At 34.2% G+C, this 27546-nt stretch overlaps 1 protein-coding gene across 1 annotated transcript in view; it reads left to right on the top strand.

The window, feature by feature from the left end:
• The window catches only part of F13B (coagulation factor XIII B chain), a 32367-nt gene extending 5246 nt beyond the window's left edge, over positions 1–27121 (top strand). The window contains exons 3-12 of the mRNA XM_044266316.1: positions 574–759; positions 2797–2973; positions 3335–3511; positions 6626–6805; positions 6890–7075; positions 8147–8329; positions 15080–15280; positions 16507–16689; positions 23178–23391; positions 26937–27121. Coding sequence (XP_044122251.1) covers positions 574–759; positions 2797–2973; positions 3335–3511; positions 6626–6805; positions 6890–7075; positions 8147–8329; positions 15080–15280; positions 16507–16689; positions 23178–23391; positions 26937–26970 — 1721 coding nt within the window. The 3' untranslated portion in view covers positions 26971–27121. The remainder of the gene's footprint in view (positions 1–573; positions 760–2796; positions 2974–3334; positions 3512–6625; positions 6806–6889; positions 7076–8146; positions 8330–15079; positions 15281–16506; positions 16690–23177; positions 23392–26936) is intronic.
• The last annotated feature ends 425 nt before the right edge of the window (positions 27122–27546 follow it).

Here is a 27546-nt window from a genome sequence, read left to right as displayed (position 1 = left end):
CTCAAAGGTTTTGAGTAACAGATCTATGATTCAGTCACGGACTACATGGACTGACTGGGGATAGGCTACACAGACTTAACGTATAGCTAGGTGATCGTTTGCTGAAGTTAAAAAAAAATGAACGTAGTTTTCATCTTAAGGTATCTGCAGACTTATTGAAGGACCCATAAGTTAGGTATGTTCTTTTGTTACATGGTGTTGAAACTTGTCAAACACAGTAGATTTATTATTAGGAAGTCAACCCAAATGAAATTCCTTCTATTTGTCATTAATGACAATTAGAAGAGTTCTATTATGTTTTCTGAAAGTAGATGTGATGGGGGTGGGAGTCACAATAAGAACTGAAGTTAATAAATACAAAGAATGTCATTGTCAAGTTGAATCAGTTTTTTAAGAAATTTGATTCAGAATATGCAGGATAATTCCAAAATCAAATCAAATCAAGGAATTCTGGAGTGAAATTTTTCTCTGTCCTTTAAATTCCAAGAAAAATATTAAACTTTCACCTTAGTTTTACAAGTAAAAGTCAAGTTTAATTTCACCAAATTAAGCAAAGATTTTTTTTCCCCACAGAAAAATGTGTTAAGCCTGAGTTGAGAAATGGTTACATCTCTGATGTAAAATTAATGTACAAAATTCAAGAGAACATGCGTTATAGTTGTAATTCAGGATATAAAACCACTGGAGGAAAGGATGAAGAAGAAGTTCAATGTCTTGCTGATGGATGGTCTTCTCAACCTACCTGTAGGAAGGAACATGGTATGTGTTTAAGAATCATTTCCTAAATCGAGTAAAATTGATTCTGATTGCCTTTTTTTAAAGACTAATTCATAGTTTTTCTGCATATGTTTCTAACAATTATGAGGACATATTTTTGTCATAATGCTTATTATTAAAAAATTTTTTGCTAAAAAAAGGAATCATTTCCTAAAACTAAAGATAAAAGACTGTGAGGCTAGTACTTTCTTATACTGATAGTCATTTTTATTTAATATAATTGATTTTTTGTATGTCTGTAAAGACAAGAAGTTGATATCATTTTGTTTTTCTTAAATGTTAGGTGTTTCCTTTACCCACGAGTTCCCAACTCCCACAACTCACCTACTCCACTAGTTCCTATTTAATTTTTTTAATATTAATACACTTATTTTTAGAGCAGTCTTAGATTTGCAGAAATACTGGACAGCTAGTACAGAGAATTCCCATATACCACTTCCTGCCCTTGGCCACATTTGATTTCCCCTATTGTTAACATTTTGCATTTAGTGTGGTATATTTGTTGCATTAACCAAAGTTCATACTTTAGGGTTCATTCTTTGTGTTATACATGCTGTGGATTTTGTCCAATGTATAATAAATGTATCTACCACTGAGATATCATACAGAATAGTTTCAATGCCTATGAATCCTTTGTGTTCCACCTGTTCATCCATTTTTCATTCTACCAACCATTGGCAACCCCTGATCTTCTTTTTAATTGCAGTAAAATACACATAACATGAAATTTTAACTATTTTTAAGTGTACAATTCAGTAGCCTTCAGTACATTCACGATGTTGTATAACCATCACCATTATTTCTTCTTCATCAACCCAAACAGAAACTCGTACCCATTAAACAATAAACCTGTCTATCCCCCACCCTACCCCAGTATCTGGTAACTTCTATTTTCTGTCTCTATCAATTTCCTTATTTTAAGTACTGTGTATAAGAAGAGTCACGCAGTATTATTCTTTTGTGTCTGACTTACTTCACCTAGCATAATGTAGTCAAGGTTCATCTATGTTGTAGCATGCATCAGAATTTACGTTCTTTTATGGCTAAATAATATTTTATTGTGTGTATATAGATAGACAGATCATCTATAGACATTTTGTTTATCTATTATCCATTGATGGACACTTAAGTTGGTGGCAGTTCCTCTAAAAATTAAACATAGAGTTACCATAGGATCCAGTAATTCCACTTCTAGGTATAGATCCAGAGGGAAAGCAGGGACTCAAACAGACCTTTGTACAACAATGTTCCTAGCAACATTTTCACAATAACTAAAAGGTGGAAGTAGTTCCTACTTTATACTATAAAGAAAAGAATGGAATGGAATAGGGGTGCCTGGGTGGCTCAGTCAGTAGGGCATCTACCTCGGGCTTAGGACATGATCCTGGGGTCCTGGGATTGATCCCCGTGTCCGGCTCCCTGCTGAGCAGGGAGTCTGCTTCTCCCTCCCACTTGGGATCTCTCTCTCTCAAGTGTGTAAATGAAATCTTAAAAAAAAAAAAAAAAGACTGGAATGGAATGGAATAGGATGAAAAAACCCTCAAGCCTATTTCTCACAACATACATAAATTGCTAATTTCCTTTATTAGAGAGGAATTTGAAGTAACACTTATTATTTTTATTGGTAAACCAGTATCAGATATACTTAAAATAATCCAATAATTTGAATATGTATACTTTGTTAGTGTGTTGTTAGTTGCTTAAATTGTATAAATCCTCAAATGACACAGACTCAAAAAATTGTTACTGTACAAGCCTTCAGTTGAATTGTGGCCTTCTGCCCAGTATACTAGACCAGAATTTTAAGAACAGAAGACTGGTGGCATTAAGACACAAGATGTATAAAGAAAAACAGGAACTAGAGACGCAAAGGCAAACTGGCTATTTTTCAATTTTGCTGAAGTTTGATTCGGCCAAATATGTTTCAGATTTTCTGAAAATACATTTGAGATTTATTTTTAATATTATAGTTTTAGTGATAAAGTTCATAAAATAAATAAAGTTTATTTTTTTTTTTAGAAACATGTTTGGTCCCTGAATTAGATCATGGGAATTATTCCACGACGCAGAAAACGTTCAGAGTGAAGGACAAAATACAGTACGAGTGTGCTACTGGCTACTACACAACTGGGGGAAAGAAGACAGAGGAGGTAGAATGCCACACATATGGATGGTCTCTCACACCAAAATGTACCAGTAGGTTCTCATTTTAAGGACAATCTAGTCTCATTTTAAAAACTTTCTCTCACCCAGTAGTGTATATAAATTGTCACACTCATGTTTCATTTTTCATACTTTTTTTTTTTGCTTTGGGTTTTAATTATGTTGATCACCAGTTTTGATCATTTAAAGCTCTCAAGTGGAAAAAGAATTTCTCTTTGCTCAGATAATTAAATTAGAATAAGCCTAATGATATTTAATAAATATAGAAATTGGCAAGCTTTTGTTAAATGTAAAAAAATATGGCAAATTTACTCATTTCTATTCCAGACATGGTATATTGTTCAACAGAAAAAATAACACATTTTTTGAATTTTATTTGTGCTTTCATTTTTAGAATTAAAGTGCTCTTCTTTAAGATTAATAGAAAATGGTTATTTTCATCCCATAAAGCAAACATACGAAGAAGGAGATGTAGTTCAGTTTTTCTGTCATACAAATTATTATCTAAGTGGATCTGACTTAATTCAGTGCTATAACTTCGGTTGGTACCCACCATCTCCTGTATGTGAAGGTAATTTTTAAAATTTCATACTCATACAAATAAAATATTGTGTCTTAATTAGCTTAATTTCTATGCAAAAATGTTTCTGATATTATCTAATTCTTGTCCTGAGTGCTATTTTTTTTTTCCGTTTCAGAGGTAGAGTTTAGTGATTCATCAGTTGCATACAACACCCAGTGCTCATTTCGTCAGGTGCCCTCCTTAATGCCCATCACCCAGTGACCCCATACCCCCACCCATCTCCCCTCCAGCAACCCTCAGTTTGTTTCCTAGAATTCAGCGTCTCTTATGGTTTACCTCCCTCTCTGTTTTTGTCTAATTTTATTTTTCCTTCCCTTTGCCTGGGTCCATCTGTTTTGTTTCTTAAATTCCACATGTGAGTGAAATCATACAGTATTTGTCTTTCTATAACTGACTTATGAGACCTCAATCCATCAAAAAGAATGAAATCTTGCCATTTGCAATGACGTGGAATGACATGGAGGGTATTATGTGGAATGCTATTTTTTTTAAATAAATATGGTCTTTTAAATCATTGCTAGATATTTTAAGCAATATTTAATCTTAAGAAATTGAAGAAAAATTTAAGAAATCTTAAAGGTTGTATTAGTTTGTAGAGTGGATGTAACTTTTAAACTCTTTCATTATAATGAATACATTTTACTTACTGGGAATTACCAGATTCAGTTATCTCATGCTGGTGGTTTTGTGAGGGTTCTTAGTTGGCCACATATTTCCTGATGTGAAAATACAGTCTTCAAAATGGTGGGGGTAAAGAACAGAAAAATAAAAAAAAATATTATCCAGAGTAAAAATGAAAAATATGATCCTCAAGTAAGAGTATTCCTAAAATGTAATGTCTATGGCAAGTTTCTATCACTGGACATGTTCAAGCAGACAGTATGATCACCTGTTGGGAGACAATTCACACATCATTTAAACATACCTATAATGATATATGAAGGAAGTCCAAGCCTAGCAGAGGAAACAAATTTAAAAAGATAATTGACACAATGTGACAAATATAATAAATTCAGATATAAATTATTTGAACAAACACTGAAGATTTTGATTGGTATGATGTGGGATAGCATTTTTGGAGGTGTTGGGTAACATTTGAACTGAAAGGTAAATAGGATTTTGAGTATTGGAGGGGATGGAGAGTATATATACTCTGTCGTATAGAAAATAATATCATTATTGATCAACAAGAGAAAGACAGGAAAGTGGAACTTGGAGGAGGGGGCGAAGATTTGAAGCAAATGTTGGGAGGGGTGAAAGAGGAAGATGCCAGGGGCATGAGATGAGATTGCCCAGAATGATCCTAACTCTTTAAATGCACCAAATGATAGCATTAATGTTTTTGGTTTTGTTTTTAATTTTCCAGTCCTGCCCAAGAGACTTGGTCTAACAGTAGAGAAGAAGATAGTTAGCAAATTGTAGCATTTTATTACAGAAATAAATTGCAAACCTGCTTAATATCTATTCCACCCCCCATCCAAATTAGCATGCCAACGTGCCTATTATTTTCTCTAGTAAATAGTCATTAGATGTAGTGTAGGTAGTGCAGTTGGCTCAATAAAAACAAATTATATCCTAACCCCTGGAACTAATGAATGTTACCTTACTTATACGGCAAAAGGGACTTTGCACATGTGATAAAGTTAAGGATCTTGAGGTAGATATAATTTCTGATTATTCTGAGGGTCTAATTGTGGACCCTCAATATAATCACAAGCCTCTTTATAAGAGGGAGACAGAGGGAAATCTGACTACAAAAGAGGAATAGAGATGTGACAATGGAATAGAAGCAAGAGGCTGGAGCAATTAGGAAGAAAGGTCATGTGCCTCAGAATGCATGCAGCCTCCAGAAGCTTGAAAAGGCAAAGAAGCTGAGTCATAAACTTGCAGAAGGAATGCAGCTCTCCCGACAACTTGATTTTAGCCCAATGAATTCTGGACTTTTGGCTCCCAGAACTGTAAGAGAATAAATTTCTGCTATTTTAAGCCACTTAATTGTAATAATTTGTCACAACAGCAATAGGACATTAATACAGTCTGTGTTTTAGAATACCGAAGAACAGATTTAATTCATATAGTCATAGGTACAAGAACAGATCTATGAGGCACCTGGATGGCTCAGTGGGTTAAAGCCTTTGCCTTTGGCTTGGGTCATGATCCTGGGGTCCTGGGATTGAGCCCTGCATTGGACTCTCTGCTCAGCAGGGAGCCTGCTTCCTCCTCTCTCTCTCTCTGCCTGCCTCTCTGTACTTGTGATCTCTGTCTATCAAATGAATAAATAAAATCTAAAAAAAAAAAAAACCAGAACAGATCCACTACTTAATAGTTAATTTATTTACTTCAGAAATTTCAGTTTATTTATCTATGAGAGAAATAATTATCCTTCTTAATAAAGTTATTTTAGGATTAGAGGAGATAACGAATGCTGTTTTGATTTGCTTGCTTTTTTAGTTTTCTATTGGTGCATAACAATGCATTACAAACTTAGCAACTTAAAACAGCACACTTGTATTATTTCACAATTTCTGTAGGAGTCTGAGCCTAGCTTATCTGGCTCCTCTGCACTCCTGTTGAACAAACTGCAAAAGAGTCAGCTGGGGCTTCAGTCTCATCCGAGGCTGGACTGGAGAAGAATCTGCTTTCAAACTCGTGGTTATTGGTAGCATTGAGTGCTTTGCAGAGAGCTGAACTGAGAGCCTCAGTTTCTTCTTGGCTGCCAGCTGGAGGCAGCCCTTTGCCCCTTGTCTTGTTGCACCACCCCTCTTTGGGAAGTTCACAATGTGGGTGCTTGCTTTTTATCAAAATCAGCAGGGAGAAACTCTCTCAGCAAGAATGGCCTTACCATACTATGTTGCATATCATGCATACGTAATCACATACTCCCATCATCTTTGCTGCTCTCATTGATTAGAAGCAAGTCACAGGGGAAGGTTATCACACAAAGAAGCGAACGTTAAAAACATCAAAAGTAGAGATCAACAGGTGACCCTAGGGTCTGCCTACCATGCTTCCTATGGTACTTGGATCTAGGAATGGTGCTTATTAAATCTACACATTATTTTTTGTAATGATATGACTAACTCTGGCGATATTTTATATCAGGAAAAAGAAATCGATGTCCTCCTCCACCTCTGCCTCTACACTCCAAAATTCAAACATATTCAACAACTTATCGTCATGGAGAAACAGTTCGTATAGAATGTGAACTTAATTTTGAGATCCAGGGGTCAGAAGAAATACGTTGTGAAAATGGAAAATGGACAGAACCTCCAAAATGCACAGGTTAGCAACACCTTTATCAGTTTTCCCCAAATGAAGTCTGCATGTGTAGCTATACACATGTGTATACAAATTGTCTCTTTTCAGAAGAAAAGGAGAAGACAGCCTGTGGGGACCCACCCATCATTGAGAATGGTACAGCAAACCTGGACTCTACGATTTATTACAATGGGGATAAAGTGGCATATGAATGTAAAAGTGGGTATCATCTTCGAGGATCAGCAGAAATAACTTGTAAACGTGGAAAATGGACAAGTCCTCCTGAGTGTGTTGGTGTGTATGCTACATTTACCAGCAATAGCTAAGCCTGTTGTTTAAAATGTTTTCATTTTCCTTATTTAATCTATATGTTTCTAGCAAGAGACTACTGCTTGGAAAAGTTATAAAACACCCTGATTCAGCACCTACTCTGCTGCTTTTTTGTGTGTGTATATGAAGCCTTCTGTAGAATTTAACCCAATGTAAAGAAGTGGGAAAATAAAAAAAATTTTTTGAATACACATTAGTGCTAAACACTGTTATCTGATCTGTTGACTCTAGGACTTCTAAGGTTTAAGTGAAAGCACATAAGTAATAGTTGATTGGGTGACTACCCATAATCATGGTCTACTTCCTCTCCCTTCATGTCCTACAAAGTCATATTAGAGCACTCTGTTCCTGCCTTTGGGTCAGTCCTTCTGGTATTACTTACGTATCTGGCCAGTCTGAGCCCTATACCCTCTGAGACCTGTCCCCCGTCTTCTGTTTCACTAACATGCACAATCAGGCTACATTGAAACTCCTGGGTGCTACCCTTCCTGTTACCCTTCTTATTTCTTGATCTCTCCTAGAAAGATCTCCGCAACCATGTTTACTTACGATATTTATTGCATAAGAGAAAAGCTATTAAGGATGCTAAAGAAATGAGAAGAGTAGGAGAAAAAGTGAAGAGAGAAAAAGTAGACAATGTCATCCATGGATTGACTGAGATCTGGAGTGAAAGGAATGAGAATTAAAAAATAAAAGTGGGTGATGACAAAGGGTAGTTTTAGAACTGACCATAATCTTCAGGTCATTGTTTACCTTTCTATACATTTTAAGAATATTTGTATCATGATTCCTTCATAAGCAAGAAAAGTGAGAGATATGCATATGTGTTTTTAGGCAAAACATTTGCTGTTATTCTTACTACATAAATTTTTAAAATATTTGGTCTGAATAGCATTTTTCTCATTTCTGGAGAATTTAGAAAACAATTGTCTTAAGCTATATACTATAAATAACAAGGTACAATAGTATGAGTAATTATATGGTATCATTATGTTGTTATAAATCATATTAATTTTAAAATAACCTCTTTTTTAGAAAATAATGAGAATTGTAAGCCACCACCTGATATAATAAATGGCGCTGTTGTTGATGGATTATTAGCAAGCTACACAACAGGATCCTCAGTAGAATATAGATGCAATGAATATTACTTACTGAGTGGAGCAAAAGTATCTCGTTGTGAACAAGGAAGATGGTCATCCCCACCTATTTGCTTAGGTAAGACAGAAAACACATTTTTTTAAATTTCCCAGCTTTATTGAGATACAATTGACATATAACATATGAATTTAAGTTATACCATACAGTGAGTTGATACACATATATGTTTTACAATAAGGTTAATTGACATTCCCTCCATTTCACATAGTCATAGTTGTATCACTGTTGTACTTGTCATTACTATGAGTGCATTTAAGATCTACTCTCTTGGTAACATTCAAGTATTCAAAACAAAATTGTAAACTATAGTCACTATTATATACATTAGAACCCTAGAACTTGTTCCTTTTTTAACAACCCATTGAATTTCTTATACCATTATGTTTGTATTTTATGTGATTTTTATATAACATTTTATTGCATGGAAATGATGATTTTTGTATAAATCTTTTTTTTCAAGAGTTTTTCCTTTTCATTTTTGTAAGCAGAAAATCTAACATCAGAGGGTCTAAAACTACATTATTCTTACCTATTACATTTTAAATTGTGGTAAAATATGAACAACAAAGCTTCCATGTTAGCCATTTTTAAGTGCACATTTCAGTGACATTAAGTAGATTCACATTTTAGTGACTGATTATTTTCTCCTAACTGATAGCTTCAGTGTCTCTCTCTATATTGTCCTCAGAATGCCATTTGGAGAGAATAATCAATCCAGTTCTTTCCTTGGTAGAGGATATTGTTAATAGCTTTCTTGGCTGTCAATTCCTCACTTAAATGGTCACCTTTGTTCTATTTTGTTGAGCAAATAAAAACATATTGTGATTACTTTAAGTATATTTTAGATTGAAACATATACATATGTCATAATTAAATTAATCACTTTTTGATTGAAGCTTAGTGTGCTTTCAACATTTTTATATTCCAAACAATACATTTTGTACTAAATGTCTGCACACACACAAAAAAATGTCTGCACATATAAAAAACATTTTATTTTTTAGTTTTTAAAATTAAGTATATTTATTTCACATGTTTGATTTTGTTTTGGGTATCTTTTTTCAGATTTTCTGAAGAAGAATTTCTGGATCAAAAAGATCTGGAATTTTAATTATTTTTCTGTTAATTGCTAAATTGTCCTTCAGAAAGTTAATCTGATTTATAACTCTACCATCAGGGGATTAATGTAGTAGTTTTCTTAATCCTTGTCAACTTGAATATTTTAATCATATATTGTTAACCCAACAATTAAAATTATTTTAATTTGGTCTATTTAAGTACTAATCAACTGAGTTTATTTTTATTTGATTTAGTTAATTTAAGTTATATTTGATTTGGCTTGTTTAAGTATTACTCAACTGAGCATTTTTTTTTCCAATTTATTTATTTTCAGAAAAACATTATTCATTATTATTTCACCATACCCAGTGCTCCATGCAAGCCGTGCCCTCTATAACAACTGAGCATTTTTTGATTTTCTAGTGGCCACGGGTTTTTTGTTTTTCTTATGACTGATTTTTCATACTTGTAATAAAACTTTTATTTATATAAATTATATTATTCATTTGATGATGATGCAAGATACAACAATGTATATTACAACCATTTTTATTTTCCTTTTATTTTATTTATATTGTATATATATATTTAAATTTTAAGTCTTTAGCTCTTTCAACATCTGCTTGGTGGTTTCTCTATTCCAAGTCATTCCTAAGCTGCTGTTCTTGTTCAAATTCAAGTATGTCTACCTGTAACTTTCCTGTTACCCTCATATTTTCATAGAGGTTTTTGATGCTAAGTTTTTGATGATGTGACTGATAATGCATTGAATGGAAGTACAGTCATCTCTGAGGATAAAGACTGGAAAGTTTAAGAAAATCTATCATGCTGTTTCTGGAAAAATTGCCTCTAGACACATAGACTTGGTGCTAATAAATTAAAGCAAAACCGAATGAAGATCATTTACTGTCATCAGGCCAAGAGGCAGAGTTCAGTACATCTTATTTATCCTTAGGAACTGCAAGTATTCTCACTACAAATGGGAAAAATGGTGTAATAACAACCCAGAATCTTCCATCTGTGAATTACTGTTCCAGACATTATGAACCTTTTTAACCTCCCAGTACTGAGCTTCCCTGTCTCATTCTACTCTAGGCACTCTGTCTCCTTGCCCTTCCTCACATAAGCTAAGTATGCTCTCACCTCAGGGCTGTTTCCTTTTCCTGGAACACCCTTCCCTCCGAAAATGCCATGGTTCACTCGTTTGTACAAATACTATTTTTTCCTTAGGCTTATCCCAACGACATGGCTTCAAGTATAACTTCTCTTACCTCATCCCTTTCTATACCCCCTCCTCTCCCTCCACTACTCATTTCCCTTCTAATTTATGGCATGTGGTTTAAAGATGTCCAGAGATTATAAACCCATATATTTATTATAGCTATTGCTTGTCCTTGTGTGTTTCTCCCATTTAGAGGGTATATTCCATGAGGGTGGGGATCTTTGTTTTGTTCTTTGATGTACCTCAAGTGGTAAGTCTCTCACAAATATTGTACAATAAATAATTTTATATTTCATGATTTTTTATTTTTTTAAAGATTCATTTATTTATTTTAGAGAGAGAGAAAAAGAGATAGTATGCCCATGAGTGGGGCAAGGGACAGAGAGAGAGAATCTTCAAGAAGAGTCTGCACTGTGCATGGAGCCCAATCTGGGGCTTGATCTCAAGACTCATGAGATCATGACCTGAGCCAAAACCAAAAGTCAGACACTTAACCAACTGAGCCATCCAGGCATCCCTCATGACTTTTATTTTATAGAGAGGAGATCATGCTTAACCTAAGTGACTATAATATACATTTATATGTATACATATATGTATATATATGTTTTTTACTGAAGTATAGTTGGTACACAATGTTGCATTATTTTGGGGGTACAGCACACTGATTCGACGAGTCTAAATGTTATGGTATGCACACCACCAATGTAGATACCAACAGTGACCATATAATGTTATTACAATATCATTGACTAAGTTCTCTCTGCTGTACCTTTTATCCTCATGACTTATTCATTGTGAAATCAGAATCCCATATCTTCCAGTCCCCTTCACCTATTTTGTCCATTCCCATCCTCCCTTCCCCTCTGGCAGCCATCAATTTGTTTTCTTATATATGACTTAATTTCTGGGGTTTTTTTGTTTATGCATTTATTTTATGTTTAAGATTCCACATAAAAGTAAATCATATGGTATCTGTCTTTCCATGAGTTATTTCACTTAGGATTATACCTTCTAGATACATCCATGTTGTTATAAGTGGCAAGGTTTCATCCTTTTTAATGACTGCATAATGGAATATTATTCCATATGTGTCCGTATATTCCATTATATGGACACTAGTGTTGCTGCCATATCTTAGTTATTGTAAACAATCCTGCAATAAACATAGGGGTGCATACAGCTTTGAATTGCTGTTTTCATTTTCTTTGATACCCAGAAGTGGAATTATTGGATCATATAGTATTTCTATTTTTAATTTTTTGAGGATCCTCCGTAATGTTCATCACAGTAGCTGCAGCAATTTACATTCCAACCAATGCAGCATGAGGGTTTTTTTTCTCCCTCCACAACCTCACCAACATTTGTGACTTCTCTTTTTGATTCTAGCCATTCTCATAGGTGTGAGGTAATATCTCATTGTGGTTTTGATTTAATTTCCCTGGTAATGAGTGATGTTGAGCATCTTTTCATGTGTCTGTTGGCCATTTATATGTTCTTCTTTGGAAAAGTGTCTATTCAGGTCCTCTGCCCATTTTTTTAAATTGGGTTATTTGGTTTTTTGTTGTTTTATAATGTCCTTATTTTGGATATTAACCCATTATCAGATGTATCCTTCGCAAATACCTCCTCCTGCTCAGTGAGTTGTCTTTTTGTTTTGTTGATGTTTCCTTTTCTGTGCAAAAGCTTGTTATTTTGGTAGTCCCAGTAGTTTATATTTGCTTTTATTTCCCTTGCCTCAGGAGACATATCTAGAAACATGTTTTTAAGGTCAAAGCCAAGGAGATTATTGCCTATGCTTTTTTCTAGGAATTATGTGATTTCAGGTATCACATTTAGGTCTTTCATCCATTTTGAGTTAATTTTTGTGTGTGGTATGAGAAAGGGGTCCAGTTTCATTCTTTTGCATGTCATCATCCAGTTTTCCCAGCATCATTTATTGAAGAGCTCTCTTTCTCCGATTGCAATATTCTTTTTTTTTTCAAATACCATTTACTAGTTGAGTTGCCATGTTTAAGTTGAAGTGTTTAACTGTCTTAGAGATGAAATTGCAATATTCTTGCCTCCTTTGTCATATATTAACTGACCACATGAGCATGGATTTATTTCCAGGCTCTCTATTCTCTTCCATAAATCTACGTGTGCACTTTTATGCTAGTATCATACTGTTGTGATTACTTCAGCTTTGTCATATATCTTGAAGTCAGAGATTGTGATACTTCCAGTTTTGTTCTTCTTCCTAAGGATTGCTTTTGTTATTTGGAATCTTTTGTGGTTCCATACAAATTTTAGGCTTACTTGTTCTAGTTCTAAGAAAAATGCTATTGGTATTTCAATAGAAATTGCATTTATCTGTAGATTGCTTTTAATTAGTATGGACATTTTAACAATATTAACTCTTCCAATCCATAAGCATGGAATGTCTTTCCATTTCTTTGTGTCAGCTTCAATTTCTTTCATCAATATGTTTTGTAGTTTTCAGAGTACGGGTCTTAACCTCCTTGGTTAAGTTTATCCTTAGGTGTTTTATTCTTTTGGCATATTTATAAATAGAATTGTTTTCTTAATTTCTATTTTTGCTACTCTGTTAGTAGTGTATAGAAATGCAGTTGATTTCTGTGTATTAATTTTGATTCCTACAATTTTATTGAATTCATTTTTTATTTTTAATAGTTTTTTTATGGAGTCTTTAGGGTTTTTTGTGTATAGTATCATGTCATCTGCAAATAGTGAGTTTAACTTTTTTCCTTATCAATTTGGATGTCTTTTTTTCCCCTGATTGCTATGGCTAGAACTTTTAATGCTTAGTTGAATAAAAATGGCAAGAGCGGGAATCTTTGTCTTGATCCTGATCTTAGAGGAAAAGCTCTTCATTTTTAACCACTGAATATGATGTTAGCTTAAGTTTATCATAAGTGTTCTTTATTATGTTGAGGTAGTTTCCTCTAAACCACTTTATTAGTGTTTTTATAATATCAAATGTTTTTTCTGCATCTACTGAGATAATTATTTGTTTTGTTGATGTGGTGTATCACATTGAATGATTTATGACTATTGAAACATCCTTGTATCTCCAGAATAAATTTCACTTGATCATGGGAATTTTTTAAATGTGTTGTTGAATACAGTTTGCTAATAATTTATGGAGGATTTTTGCATCTATGTTCATCAGAAATATTGGCATTTAGTTATCTTTGGAGTGTCTGTCTGGTTCTGGTATCGTGGTGAACCTGGCCTTGTAGAATGTATTTGGAAGTTTTCCTTCTTCTTTTATGTTTTGGAATGATTTGAGGAGAATAGGTATTAACTCTTTTTTTTTTAAAGATTTTACTTATTTGACAGAGAGAGAGAAATCACAAATAGGCAGAGAGGCAGGCAGAGAGAGAGAGAGAGAGAGGAGGAAGCAGGCTCCCCGCGGAGCAGATAGCCCGATGCGGGGGCTCAATCCCAGGACCCTGGGATCATGACCTGAGCTGAAGGCAGAGGCTTTAACCCACTGAGCCACCCAGGCACCCCAATAGGTATTAACTCTTTAAATGTTTGGTAGAATTTGCCTATGAAGCCATTTGGTCCTGGACTTTTGTTTGTTGGGAATTTTGTTTTATTAACCAGTTTTATTAACCAGTTTATTACTGTTACTAGTAATTGGTCTGTTCAGATTTTCTATTTCTTCTTGATTTAGTTTGGAAGATTATAGGTTTCTAGGAATATATCTTTTTCTTCTAGGTTGTCCAATTTGCTGGCACATAATTTTTGTAGTATTCTCTTATAATCCTTCATATTTCTGTGGTGCCAGTTTTTACTTTTCTTTTGTTTCTAATTTTATTTATTTTTGTCCTTTTTTTCCTGATGAATCTGGCTAAAGGTTTATCAATTTTGTTTTTCTTTTCAAAGGAAGAACTCCTGGTTTCACTGACCTTTCCTTTTCTTTCTTTCTTTCTTTCTTTCTTTCTTTTTGTCTCTACATCATTTATTTCTACTCAGGTCTTTATTATTTCCTTCCTTCTACTAATCTTGGGCTTTGGGGGGGGAGTCCCTTTAGGTATAAGGTTAGACTGGGGGTTTTTGGGGGTGCATATATGTTTATAATTGTTGTATGCTCTTGTAATGATTTATCATTATGATTACATAATGATTCTTTATCTCTTGTTACAGTTTTTGTTTTAGGTCTCTTTTATCCAATATAAGTATTGCTACCCTGGTTCTTTTTTTTTATTCCCTTCTATTTTCAAGGTATATCCTTTTGTATCACCTCACTTTAGGTCTAAAGTGCATCTCTTGTAAGCTTAAACAATATTTTTTAATGTTCAAATTAAGTGGTTTTAATTCACAATATAACAATATTAAGAAATGTATAAATTAATTTGATAGCAATAAAGTGTGTATATGTGTGAGAAATTTTAATAATGTAAATGTTAAATATAAAACATTGTTTTTGATACTTGTCAAATTTTTCTTTTAAAAATACATTAAACTTCATACTTGTCAAATGAATAAATAATTTAAAATAATATTTTGTTTTACAGAGCCATGTACTATTAATGTGGATTACATGTACAGAAATAACATAGAGATGAAGTGGAAGTATGAAGGAAAGGTCTTACATGGAGATTTAATAGATTTTGTATGTAAAGAAGGATATGACTTATCTCCGTCAACCTCATTGTCTGAATTTTCTGTACAATGCAATAGAGGAGAAGTGAGATATCCTTTATGTATTAGAAAAGGTAAAAACAGTGCTTTCTGACAATTTCTCAGGTGATTAATATTACCACTTGGGTTCAAAGTATAAGAAAGACCCCACCCAACTTACCACCGTCATCTTGTAATCTAGAAATTGGGAACGATCTGATCATGTACAGTAAGCACATACACTTAAATAGGATGACTATGCTGACATCTTTTTTTTTTTTTTAAAGATTTTATTTTTTTATTTATTTGAGAGAGAGAGACAGTGAGAGAGAGCATGAGCGAGGAGAAGGTCAGAGAGCGAAGCAGACTCCCCTATGGAGCTGGGAGCCTGATGTGGGACTTGATCCCGGGACTCCAGGATCACGCCCTGAGCCGAAGGCAGTCGTCCAACCAACTGAGCCACCCAGGTGTCCCAATGCTGACATCTTTTAATTCCAATAAGTCAGTTTTATAAAGGGAGAAATTAATAGGTCTGATAGATAACCACCAGACTATCAGAAGACTGATCACCCTAATGTGAACAATCAACACCAGTGGAAAACATTGCTTTTCTGGGGGTTTGGTGAAGAGTATTGTTTCAGAAGAGGGCTTGATGCAGATTGAAAGACTCTATGTGCTCCTTGGATATGGCACTGTTGCTTTTAATAAGAAAATAATTTTTAATAAGAAAAAATATTAGAGAAAAATTTTTTTCTTTAATAAAGAAAAAATACACACAGAAAGCATGGCTTCGAAGGGGTTTCGTAAATTTTCACTTTTGACTCAATAAAGGGAAAAATAAAATCACAATTATTATTATGATTCTTTTGCCAGTTTTAAATGTTTTTCAGTTTTATAATATGAGATTCTAATTGCAACCATCAATTATATAGTACAAAGTTATTGTAGAACTATTCTCTCAATACTTAAAATTTGACAGACATCTTAAAAATGCTTTTACGTGAAATATCTCAGTTCATTCCTTTTAAAAAATGTTTATTTATTTTAGAGAGAGAAAGAGAGAGAGCATGAGCAGGGGTTGGGGGGTAGGAGGGGCAGAGGAGAGAAATCCTCAAGTAGACTCCGTGCTGACCATGAGAGCTGAGGTGGGGCTCAATCCCACACCCCTGAGATCATGAACTGAGCCAAAATCAAAAGTCAGTGTTTAGCCATCTGAGCCACCCAGTCATCCCTATCTTATTTTTAGTTCTATAGTAATTATTAAAGTATTGGATGCTTATCATAGAAATTCATTGTATGCTTTTAAAATCATTTTTTTCAGAATCTAAAGGAGTGTGTGCATCTCCTCCACTTATTAAAAATGGAGTCATAATTAGTTCAACATTAGAAATCTATGAAAACGGTTCCTCAGTAGAATACAAGTGTTTTGATTACCATTTTCTTCAGGGGTCTAGGGAGTCCTATTGTTTAGACGGAGTGTGGACTACACCACCATCATGTTTAGGTATGTACTGTGAACTATTCACCTACTTAATAAAATAAAACCATATTTGTTCACGTTCTCTTTTCTGTTAGTTGATATAATACTATTATAATGCTTAATTTGCAATATTTGTGTATTAGTGTGCTTACCTCATCACTGGTTTCTGTTCTTTCCTGTAGATCATAAATAACTATAGTCCATCTTGCCCTAACAAATATTTATTAAATACAAATCATACACCAGTACTGTTGTTTTATGGGCTAAAAGATGAATGAGTCATGGTGATGTGAGTATATATGTTAACAATTATCATTCAGTGTGATTGGTACTATAACAGAAATCATGAGTGCAATGAGGAAGCAAAGATAGAAAGTTATGCCTTATTAGTGAAACATTTGAATAGAAGTAACAGTATCTGCCAAGATTCTCAGGAGGCATTAAAAAAGCACTTCTTTAAATAAAAAGAAAATATTTTTTGTTTCTGTATCTGACTTATTTACTATCTTATTTTACCAACTTGGACTTGAGTACAATACTGAGTAGAAGTAGTGGGTATCTTGTTTCCCAATCTCATAAGTAAAACTTTCAACAATTCATCTTTAGTTACAGTGTTATAAATACTTTAAAAACAAACTTACATTGTAGAAAGCTTTAATTTCTATTTTTCTAAGAGGTTTTTTTTAAAAATCTTCAGTGAATGTTTAATTTTAGCACTATCTATTGAAATAATCACATTGCTACATTTTTCCCCTGGAATTATATTGCTGCTTCTTGAATGTTAAAGTATAATTACATTCCTAAAATAAATCACACTTGGTTGTGATGAATTATGCTTTTTATATATTGTTGGATTTTATTTGCTTATATTTTTCTTAGAAGTTTTCCATCTATTTTCATGAGAGAGATCAGTCTGTTATTTTCCTTTTGGTTTTGGTATGGTTTCTACTACCCTCATATGGTGAACTGGTAAGTTCCCTATTTTTCAATTCTCTGGAATTTGTGTAAGATTGGCACCATTTCTTCCTTAATAATTATAATAATCCACCAAACATGCCATTTGAGTATCAAGTTCTCTTGATACTGTCAGTTTTGGTAGGGTGGTTTATAGAAATTTGTCCATATCTAAATTGTCAAATTTGTTGACATAATGTTATTCACAGCATCCTTTTACATTCTTCTTAATGCCTTTAGTGATGTGTCATTTATTTTTACTGCTATTAAGCTGTATCTCTTTCTTTCTTGACCTGTCTTGCTAAGCATCTTTTATTTATTTATTTTTTAGAAGTTTGGGGGTTTTGTTTTTGTTTTTTAAGATTGATTGACTGATTGATTGGCAGCGGGGTGGGAGATCACAGGAAGAGGGAGACAGGAAACAGACTCCCACTGAGCCGGGGGCTCAACCCAGGGCTCCATTTCAGGACCCAGACATCATGCATGACCTGAGCCAAAACTAAGAATTGGCCAGTTAATTGACTGAGCCACAGAGGCACCCTAGTCTATAACTTTCATTAGGCCTTTCAAACAACTAATATTTGCATTTGTTACCCTTCCATCAAATGTTGCTTACTATTTTAATAATTTATATTCTTATCATTATTTCCTCTCTTCTAATTACTTAAATTTATTTTATTACTTAAGCATTTTAGGTGGATACTTAGATTAATGATATTCAACCTTTGTTTTTTTAAAGATTTTTTAAAGAAAGTTTAATTTAATTTGTTAAGGAAGCTTAAGGATATAAATTTCCCACTGAGCCCAACTTTAACTTTATCCCCACACATTTTTATGTTCTGGAATTTTATTATTATTCAGCTATTCAGTTAAAAAAATTGATACCCATTTTGCTACCCTGTATTCAGTCTGAGTTATATAGAAATGTGGTTTTTAGTTTCTAAACATTGGAAAATTTTCTAGTTTTCTTTTGTTATTGATTTCTAATTTGAATCCATTGAGACACACTTTGAATTATACCAATCTTTTTAAATTCATTGATATTTATTTTATTACAAGCATGTATTTATTGTAGGTACACATTCTTTTGCACTTGAAATAAACTAATAAACTGTGGTCATTTTTGGATTCACTGATGCTTCATATATGTCAGTTGAATTTTGTTTTTCATATTAAGTTCATTCTTATCTGTGCTGATTTCTGTCTGTTTTTCTATCAGTCACCAAAAGAAGTATGTTAAAATCCCTTATACTTTGTGCATTTAAAAACATTTCTCATATTAGTTCTCTCAATTTTTGCTTTTGTATTTTTATACTATTCTACTAGGTCCACACAAATCGAAGCATATTAAATCTTGGTGTACCAACCCTGCATAATTTTAAAAGAGTCCTCCTTTATCTATACTAATACTTTTTGTTTGTTTTTGCCCAAAGATTCCTTACCTATACAAGCTTCAACAAGTATTTACAAGTCATACATTTTTTCATTTTTTAACTTTAAACATTTTGGTTTTTTATAAGTTATATATAGTTATTTATTTTAAAGCATACTTATTTAGTCTGACAGTCTTTCTCTATAGTATTTGCCCATATACATGTTAATATAAGTGCTGATATATTTGGTTTATAGCTACCATCTTACTATACTAGATATATATCCTATCTGTTCTTTATGCTTCTCTCTCTCTCTCTTTCTTCCCAGTAAATCAATTTTTTTCATACCATTTTACTCTCTACTAGCTTGTTGATTATACTTTCTTCTTGGCTTCCTTTCACTGTTTTCAGAGATTACATAATTCAACCAAGACTTATTATATTTAAGTATAAGTTAGTACTTATACCACCTCTCCAAGCTCCAGAAAACTTCAGCTTGATTTACCCTTCCTACTTTTTGTATTACTGCATCATGCATTTTCACTCTACATGTAGTTTAAGTCCTGAAGATACAATGAATATTACATTATCCAGAAATATTCTTTAAGATTTGTTGATATGTTTTTCAGTGATTTGTTTCTCATCTTCTCCTGTTTGCTGCTATTTCTGATTGGGATTATTTTGCACATGTCTGAAAAGTATTATTTCTTTATTATTTTCTCAGTATTTGTTTGCCTGAAAACTTTTGAAGAGTAATTTTATCAGAGATAGAATTCTAGTTTGGCCTCTTTTTTCTTCCCTGCTTTAGAAGATGTCATTTTATCCTTTCCTGCATTTCATAGTTTTTGTTAGTCAATGCCAATTTTTTAAGGATTTTATTTATTTATTTGCCGGAGAAGGAGAGAGAGACACAAGCAGGGGAAGTGGCAGGCAGAGGGAAAAGAAGGCTCCCCGCTGAGCAAGGGGCCCCATGCTGTGCTCAATCCCAGGACCCTGGCATCATGACCTGAGCTGAAGGCAGACGCTTAACTGACTGAGCCACCCAGGCATCCCAGTCAATGCAATTCTTACTGGTATTTCTTTGAAACTAAGTTTCTTTTTGTACTCCGCTGATTTTGAGATTCTTTTCCCCTTTATTTTCAGTAGGCTATTTATGCGGGGCCTTGATATGTGCTTCTCAGAGCATTTCATTCTTTTTCTTTTTATTTAAGATTTTATTTATTTATTTTTGCGAGAGAGAGAGAGAGAGAGAGAGAGAGAGAGTATGTGCATGAATGGGGGTGGGGGGAAGCAGACTCCCCACCAAGCGGGGAGCCTGATGCAAGGCTCGATCCCAGGACCCTGGGATCAGGACCTGAGCCAAAGGCAGATGTTTAACTGACTGAGCCCCCCAGGGACCCTTGAGCATTTCATCCTTCAAGTTGGTAGCACTTCTTGTAACTGTTGCTTGATGCTTTTCATTACCTTTAGTATTTTAATCTTCTTTGTTCCCATTTGGTAGTTTCTACTGATACATCTTACAATTCATTAATCCTTCCTTGAGATGTGTCCAACCTGCTTTAAACTCCTCTACTGAGGTCTTAATATTGTTGTATTTCTAGAATGCCTGCTTTTTTTTTTCTCTTTGTAGATTTCAGTTGTCTGATGAAAGACTTTTTTTAATTTAATTTTTTTAATAAACATATAATGTATTTTTATCCTCAGGGGTACAGGTCTGTGAATTGCCAGGTTTACACACTTCACAGCACTCACCATAGCACATACCCTCCCCAGTGTCCATAACCCCACCCCCGTCTCCCGGACCCCCTCCCCCCAGCAACCCTCAGTTTGTTTTGTGAGATTAAGAATCACTTATGGTTTGTCTCCCTTCCAATCCCATCTTGTTTCATTCATTCTTCTCCTACCCCCTTAAGCCCCCATGTTGCATCTCCACTTCCTCATATCAGGGAGATCATATGATAGTTGTCTTTCTCCGATTGACTTATTTCGCTAAGCATAATAACCTCTAGTTCCATCCATGTCTATGCTACCTAAAGCAATCTACATATTTAATGCAAGTCCCAGCAAAATACCATCCATTTTTTTCAAAGAAATGGAACAAATAACCCTAAAATTTATATGGAACCAGAAGAGACCTCGAATAGCCAAAGGAATATTGAAAAAGAAAGCCAAAGTTGATGGCATCATAATTCCAGACTTCAAGCTCTATTACAAAGCTGTCATCATCAAGACAGCATGGTACTGGCACAAAAACAGACACATAGATCAATGGAACAGAATAGAGAGACCAGAAATAGACCCTCAACTCTATGGTCAACTAATCTTCGACAAAGCAGGAAGGAATGTCCAATGGAAAAAAGACAGCCTCTTCAACAAATGGTGCTGGGAAAATTGGACAGCCATATGCAGAAAAATGAAATGGGACCACTTCCTTACACCACACATGAAAATAGACTCAAAAGGGATGAAGGACCTCAATGTGAGAAAGGAATCCATCAAAATCCTTGAGAAGAACACAGGCAGCAACCTCTTCGACCTCAGCCACAGCAACATCTTCCTAGGAACATCGCCAAAGGCAAGGGAAGCAAGGACAAAAATGAACTATTGGGATTTCATCAAGATCAAAAGCTTTTGCACAGTAAAGGAAACAGTTAACAAAACCAAAAGACAACTAACAGAATGGCAGAAGATATTTGCAAACGACATATCAGATAAAGGGCTAGTGTCCAAAATCTATAAAGAGCTTACAAACTCAACACCCAAAGAACAAATAATCCAATCAAGAAATGGGCCGATGAAAGACTTTATCTTAACATCTATTTCTTTACCATGTTACTCACACTTATCTTTAAGTCCTTGCCTGTAAACTCCATTATCTGGATCATCTGCAGGCCTATTTTGATTTCTAGCCTAATCTTTTGCTATTTCTGTTAACAGTTGATTGAATATCAAATATTATATATGGAAAATTTTAAAAACCTGAAACAATTATGTCATCTGTTGCCAGAGAATACTCATCTCTTTTTTGGCTAATAGTGTAGGGGAAGTTGGTCTCGATCTAATTAGATTTGCAGTTTTTTCTAAGCTTATTTTCAGACCTTTGTTTGTTTCTACTAATAGAACATAACCCTGCAGGTTTCTTCATTAAGAGTTTGGTGTTTATACCAAGGTTCCTCCTTCTTGACTGGCTTTCATATTACTGGGAGACTGCAAAAAAAAACTTAATGTATCTTTTCATTCACTTTCTCCTTTATCCTCTCTCTTTGCACAAGTCAAGAATAGGCAGATGTTTCAAGAGAAAAGCCAGTATCATGTTCGTTCTCTGTACCTCCCATTCTTCTGGGTTCTTGACCACTCAGATCCTGGCTGTCATGGCTGGCCAAAGCTTCCATTTTTCTATCCCCAACAACATGAGATTTCCAAAAGTTCTGCAGCTCCATGTTTGCTGTTGACCATTCTCTACAATTTCTCAACTCATGCTGAGAATCAACAAATGCCCCAAGAGGAAGATGCCTCTTGGAGGAGCTTTTTCCAGAACCTTAACGTCTTGAGTGCCTTAGAAATTCTCTAATTCCGTGAAATACTGGCTTCATGTCTGTTTTCATATTTTCTAGTTTTAGTAGAAGTGCTAGTCTGATATAGACTATTCTGACATAGCTGAGAACAGAAGATCTGTGAATTAATTTTTAACTTTTTAAAATTAAAATTTCATGTTTTGTAGAACCATAAGATTTTAAATTATAGTACTATTTGACCTAATTTTCAAACATATTTTGCAGTGACTATATTCTCTTAGAGTGTTTTTGATTATTCTTCTTCATTTTTATTCTGTCTATAAAATTCCTAGCGCAACATCTGACACCTAGGGATTCAATAAATACTTACCAAAAATATTGAATGAAGGAGTTTGTAAATGTATTACAGCTGTATGATTCACATGCTGTATTAACAACTCTGGACCGTTAGCCTTTTTCAGGACCTACTCTTTGGTGTTATGGTAGCCAGGAGGCAAATAAGAATAGAAACTCCATTTTCTGAAATAACTTGTTATTTCATTTTACATTAATTATTATTATTTCATTGCTTCATTATTCATTATTTCATATTATTTCACTGTTATTTCATTTTACATTCCTGTTAGTTCTAAGATGTGTCAAGATAATTTTCTTCTTTTTATTTTTTCAGAGCCTTGCACATTATCTCCTGTTGAAATGGAAAATAATAATTTACTCCTGAAGTGGGATTTTGACGATAGACCATATATTTTCCATGGCGAGTATATTGAGTTTCTTTGTAAGAGAAATACATATGTAGCTGACCTCTCTATTTTTGGATCTGAACTCAGAGTGCAATGTGACAGAGGGCAGTTAAAATATCCAACATGTATTCACAGAGAAAGGTAAGAAGAAGCTTCTACCTACAATTATCTTCTTCAGAATGTTATTCAAGAGATTCTTTATATTATAAATTTAAGAAATATTAGGTTTTACAAAACCACTTCATGGTCATTATATAGGAAAAAATAATTTCACTTTTTAAGCCAAGTGAACTCCTAGAATGATTAATTAATTCAACAAACTCAAAAAGTTTTCATATTTGTGACACTTTGACAGTTTGGCAAATAAATTGATTTATATGTTCAATATTTAAATATGGAAAAATTAACCTATATGTTGATATAGAATATTACATTTTCTCCACTTCCCAGTATATGTCCAAGTATAAGTTGTAAAGCTGGGAAACAAAGTTGCACAAATCTTTCTATTGATAGAAAAGCATATTAACAACAATAAATAAAATTAAGTCATTTTCAGGAACATATGCCTGTGTAAGAGCTTAGAAACTCTAAAGTGTTTCCTCGTATGGTAATTTAAAAATACATATTTTATACTTTTTTATTTGTTCTTTTCCTCCTTTTTTGGTTTTTATTTGAGTATAAATTATGCACAATATTACATTAGTTTCAGGTATGCAGGTATATAACCCTATTGTTATGCTATGCTCACCACAAGTATAGTCATGATCTGCCACCATCCAACGCTAGTATAATACCATTCACTATATTTCCTGCGCTGTACCTTTCATTCCTATGATGTACTTGTCCCATAACTGGAAGCCTGACTCTCTCACTTGGTCCTCTTTTCCCATCTTTCCCATCCTTCTATCCCCCTACTCTCTGGCAACCATCAGTTTGTTCTCCATATTTATAGATCTGTGTCTGTTTTTTGTTTCTTTGTTTTGTTTTTTTAGATTCCACATATAGTGAAATCATATGGTATTTGTTTTTCTGTCTGACTTATTTAAAGACCTGAATAGCCAAAGCAATCTTGAGAAAGGACAAAAATGGAAGTATTACAATTGTAGAGTTCAAAATATACTACAAAGTTATAGTAATCAAAATAGTATGGTACTGGAATAAAAATAGACACATTAAAAAATAGACACATAGATAAATGGAACAGATTAGAAAGCCCAGAAAAAAACCCATACTTTTGTTAAAGATGTATTTATTTATTTATTTGACAGAGAGAGAGATCACAAGTAGTCCGAGAGGCAGGCAGAGAAAGATGGAGTGAAAAGGCTCCCCACTGAGATAGAGAGCCTGATGTGGGGCTTGATCCCAGGACCCTGGGATCATGATCTGAGCCAAAGGCAGAAGCTTTAATCCACTGAGCCACCCAGGCACCCCGTAAAGCCATTCTTTTATATGGTCAATTAATCTATGACAAAGGGAGCAAGGATATACAATGGAGAAAAGAAGTCTTTCAATAAATGGTGTGAGGAAACCTGGACAACTACATGCAAAAGAATGAAACTGGACCACTTTCTTACATGAAATAAACACACACACAACTTCAAAATGGGTAAAAGACCTAGAAGAAAACAGGTAGCAATCTCCTTGTCTTTAGCCTTAGCAACATTTTTCTAGATATGTCTCCTGAGGAAGAAAAACAAAAGCAAAAATAAACTACTGAGACTACATCAAAACAAAAACATTTGCGTAGAAAGGAAACAACCAACAAAACAAAAAGACAACCCACTGAATGGGAGAGGATATTAGGAAAGGACATATCTGATAATGGGTTAGTATCCAAAATATATGAAGAATTTTATTTTATTTTTTTAAAAGATTTATTTATTTATTTGAGAGCAAGAGTGAGTGCAGAGGGGAGCGGGAGAGGGAGAGAATCCCAAGCCAAATCATCACTGATCATGGGGCCTGATGTAGGGCCGATTCCATGACCCTGAGCCAAAACTGAGTGTTGGGCCCTCAAGTGACTGTGCCGCCTAGGTGCCTCAATATATGAATAACTTTAACCTCCACCCCCCAAATGGGCTGCAAGGGTGGCTAAGTCAGTTAAGTGTCTGACTCCTGATTTTGGCTCAGGCCATGATCTCATGATTGAGATGGAACCCCACGTCAGTCTCCTTGCTCAGTGCCTGCTTAAGAGTCTTTCCCTGTCCCTCAGCCCCTCCCCACATGCTCATGCTCTCTCTCTCTAAAGACCCAAATAATTCAATTAAAAAGGGGGCAGAGGACATTTTTCTGAAGAAGACATGTAGATGGTCAACAGACAGATGAACAGACAAAAAGACACTCAACATCACTAATCAGGGGAATGCAAATCAGAACCATGAAATATCACCTTCCACTTGTCAGAATGGCTAGAATCAAAAAGATAGGAAATAACAAGTGCTGGCGAGGATGTGAAGAGGAAGAAACCTTTGTGCCCTGTTGGTGGGACCGTAAATTGGTACACCCACTATGGAAAACAGTATGGAAGGTCCTAAAAAAATTAAAAAATAGAAATACTATATGATACAATAATTCTACATCTGGGTATTTACCCAGTGAAAACAAAAACAGTAATTCTAAAAGATATATGCACCCCTTTGTTTACTGAAGCCTTGTTTATAATAGCCAGGATATGCAAGCAGTCCAAGTGCTATTGATAGATGAATGGATAAAGAAGATGTAGGATATTATACATACAATGGAATATTATTCAACCATAAACAGGATGAGATCTTGCCATTTGTGACAACATTGGTGGACCTAGAGGGTATTATGCTAAATGAAATAAGTCAGACAGAAAAACAGTAACGCTGTTTTATATTTCTTGATGAATGAAATATAATCTTGTCTTTAGTAAAATATTACAATAATGTAAAAAATGATGTAAATCACTTTATAAGATCAGGATTTTGAGACTTTTAAAGATATAATTTTAAATGGAAATTGTACTTTATGTCTGATTAAGAGTATTATAAAATTAGGGGTGCCTGTATGGCTCAGTCAGTTAAGCATCTGCTTTTGGCTCAGGCCATGATCCCAGGGTCCTGGGATCAAGCCCTGCACCAGCTTCCTGCTCAGAGGGAGTGTGCTTCTTCCTCTGCCCTTCCCCCTGCTCATGCTTGCACTTGCTCTCTATCTCTGAAATACATAAATAAAATCTTTTTTAAAAAAGAATATTATAAAAATAACTCATGGTAAATTGTATGTGTTCTAATCATGAACCATGAACTATATGAACAACATAAGGACAACTTTTTGATACTTTAAACAGTCTATAAAAACATTCATAAGACACACATGGGTAGAAAACTTTAAAAATTTTTAACTATGGTAAAATCAGGACAGAAAAATTTTATATGTATTTAAGTGTTTTGGTGTATCTTGGATTTCTCATTTCAAAAAGAAAAAGAGGTAAGTAACTTGGAAAAAATTGTTTAAAAAATGGTATTACTGTATCAAATAACTGAGATTTGATAAAGGAATTGGTGATAAATTTACCAAGTCTGTCTACTTGCTTTTATCAATAACTAACTAAAACAATGACTAATTATATGAAATGTTGAAGAGCTAAGTTATAATAAATACTTGAGCAAAAATGGCGCTTATTTCAAAAAATCTCTCTTCCTTCCTTTCTCTTTGTCATCAAGGATGCTGTCTTATCAACAACACTTCAGGACATAAAAATGTATTAAAAAAATGTATGACAGAAAGAAGAATAGTATATCAACACACCGTAAAATCCTTTATAAAACATAATTTTTAGAAGAAAAATTACAAACCTCTAAGTTTTAACTTGCTTGAAGATTTGAATCTAAGTTGTCTATGTTGAACATTTTTTATTTATAAATAAGCCAGAACATGTTTCCTTTCTAATTTGACTGATCTGACATGTAACCTAACCTTTATTGCATGCTTTCCCTCCGTTAAAAAGATTGATCCACATGTTAAAATATTTGTTTCCTAATATCCATTCATTGTGCTATATTGTTGCCTTCAAGATATTTGTTTTTATGATATGCACTAATATTAGAGTTTTCTGGTACTTTTAATTCAATCTTTATGTCAGTATTAAAGAACCAAACACACTAGAGATAAGAAACTATACAACATAGGGGTGCTTGGGTACTCAGTCGTTAAACCTCTGCCTTTTGGCTCAGGTCATGATCCCAGGGTCCTGGGATCGAACCACATCAGGCTCCCTGCTCAGCAGGAAGCCTGTTCTCGCTCTCCCACTCCCCCTGCTTGTGTTCCCTCTGT

The sequence above is a fragment of the Neovison vison genome, chromosome 10, assembly GCF_020171115.1.
Source record: "Neovison vison isolate M4711 chromosome 10, ASM_NN_V1, whole genome shotgun sequence".
Taxonomy (NCBI): Eukaryota; Metazoa; Chordata; class Mammalia; order Carnivora; family Mustelidae; genus Neogale; species Neogale vison.
Note: the sequence above shows the minus strand (reverse complement) of the source record. Positions and strands in the feature narration are given on the sequence as shown.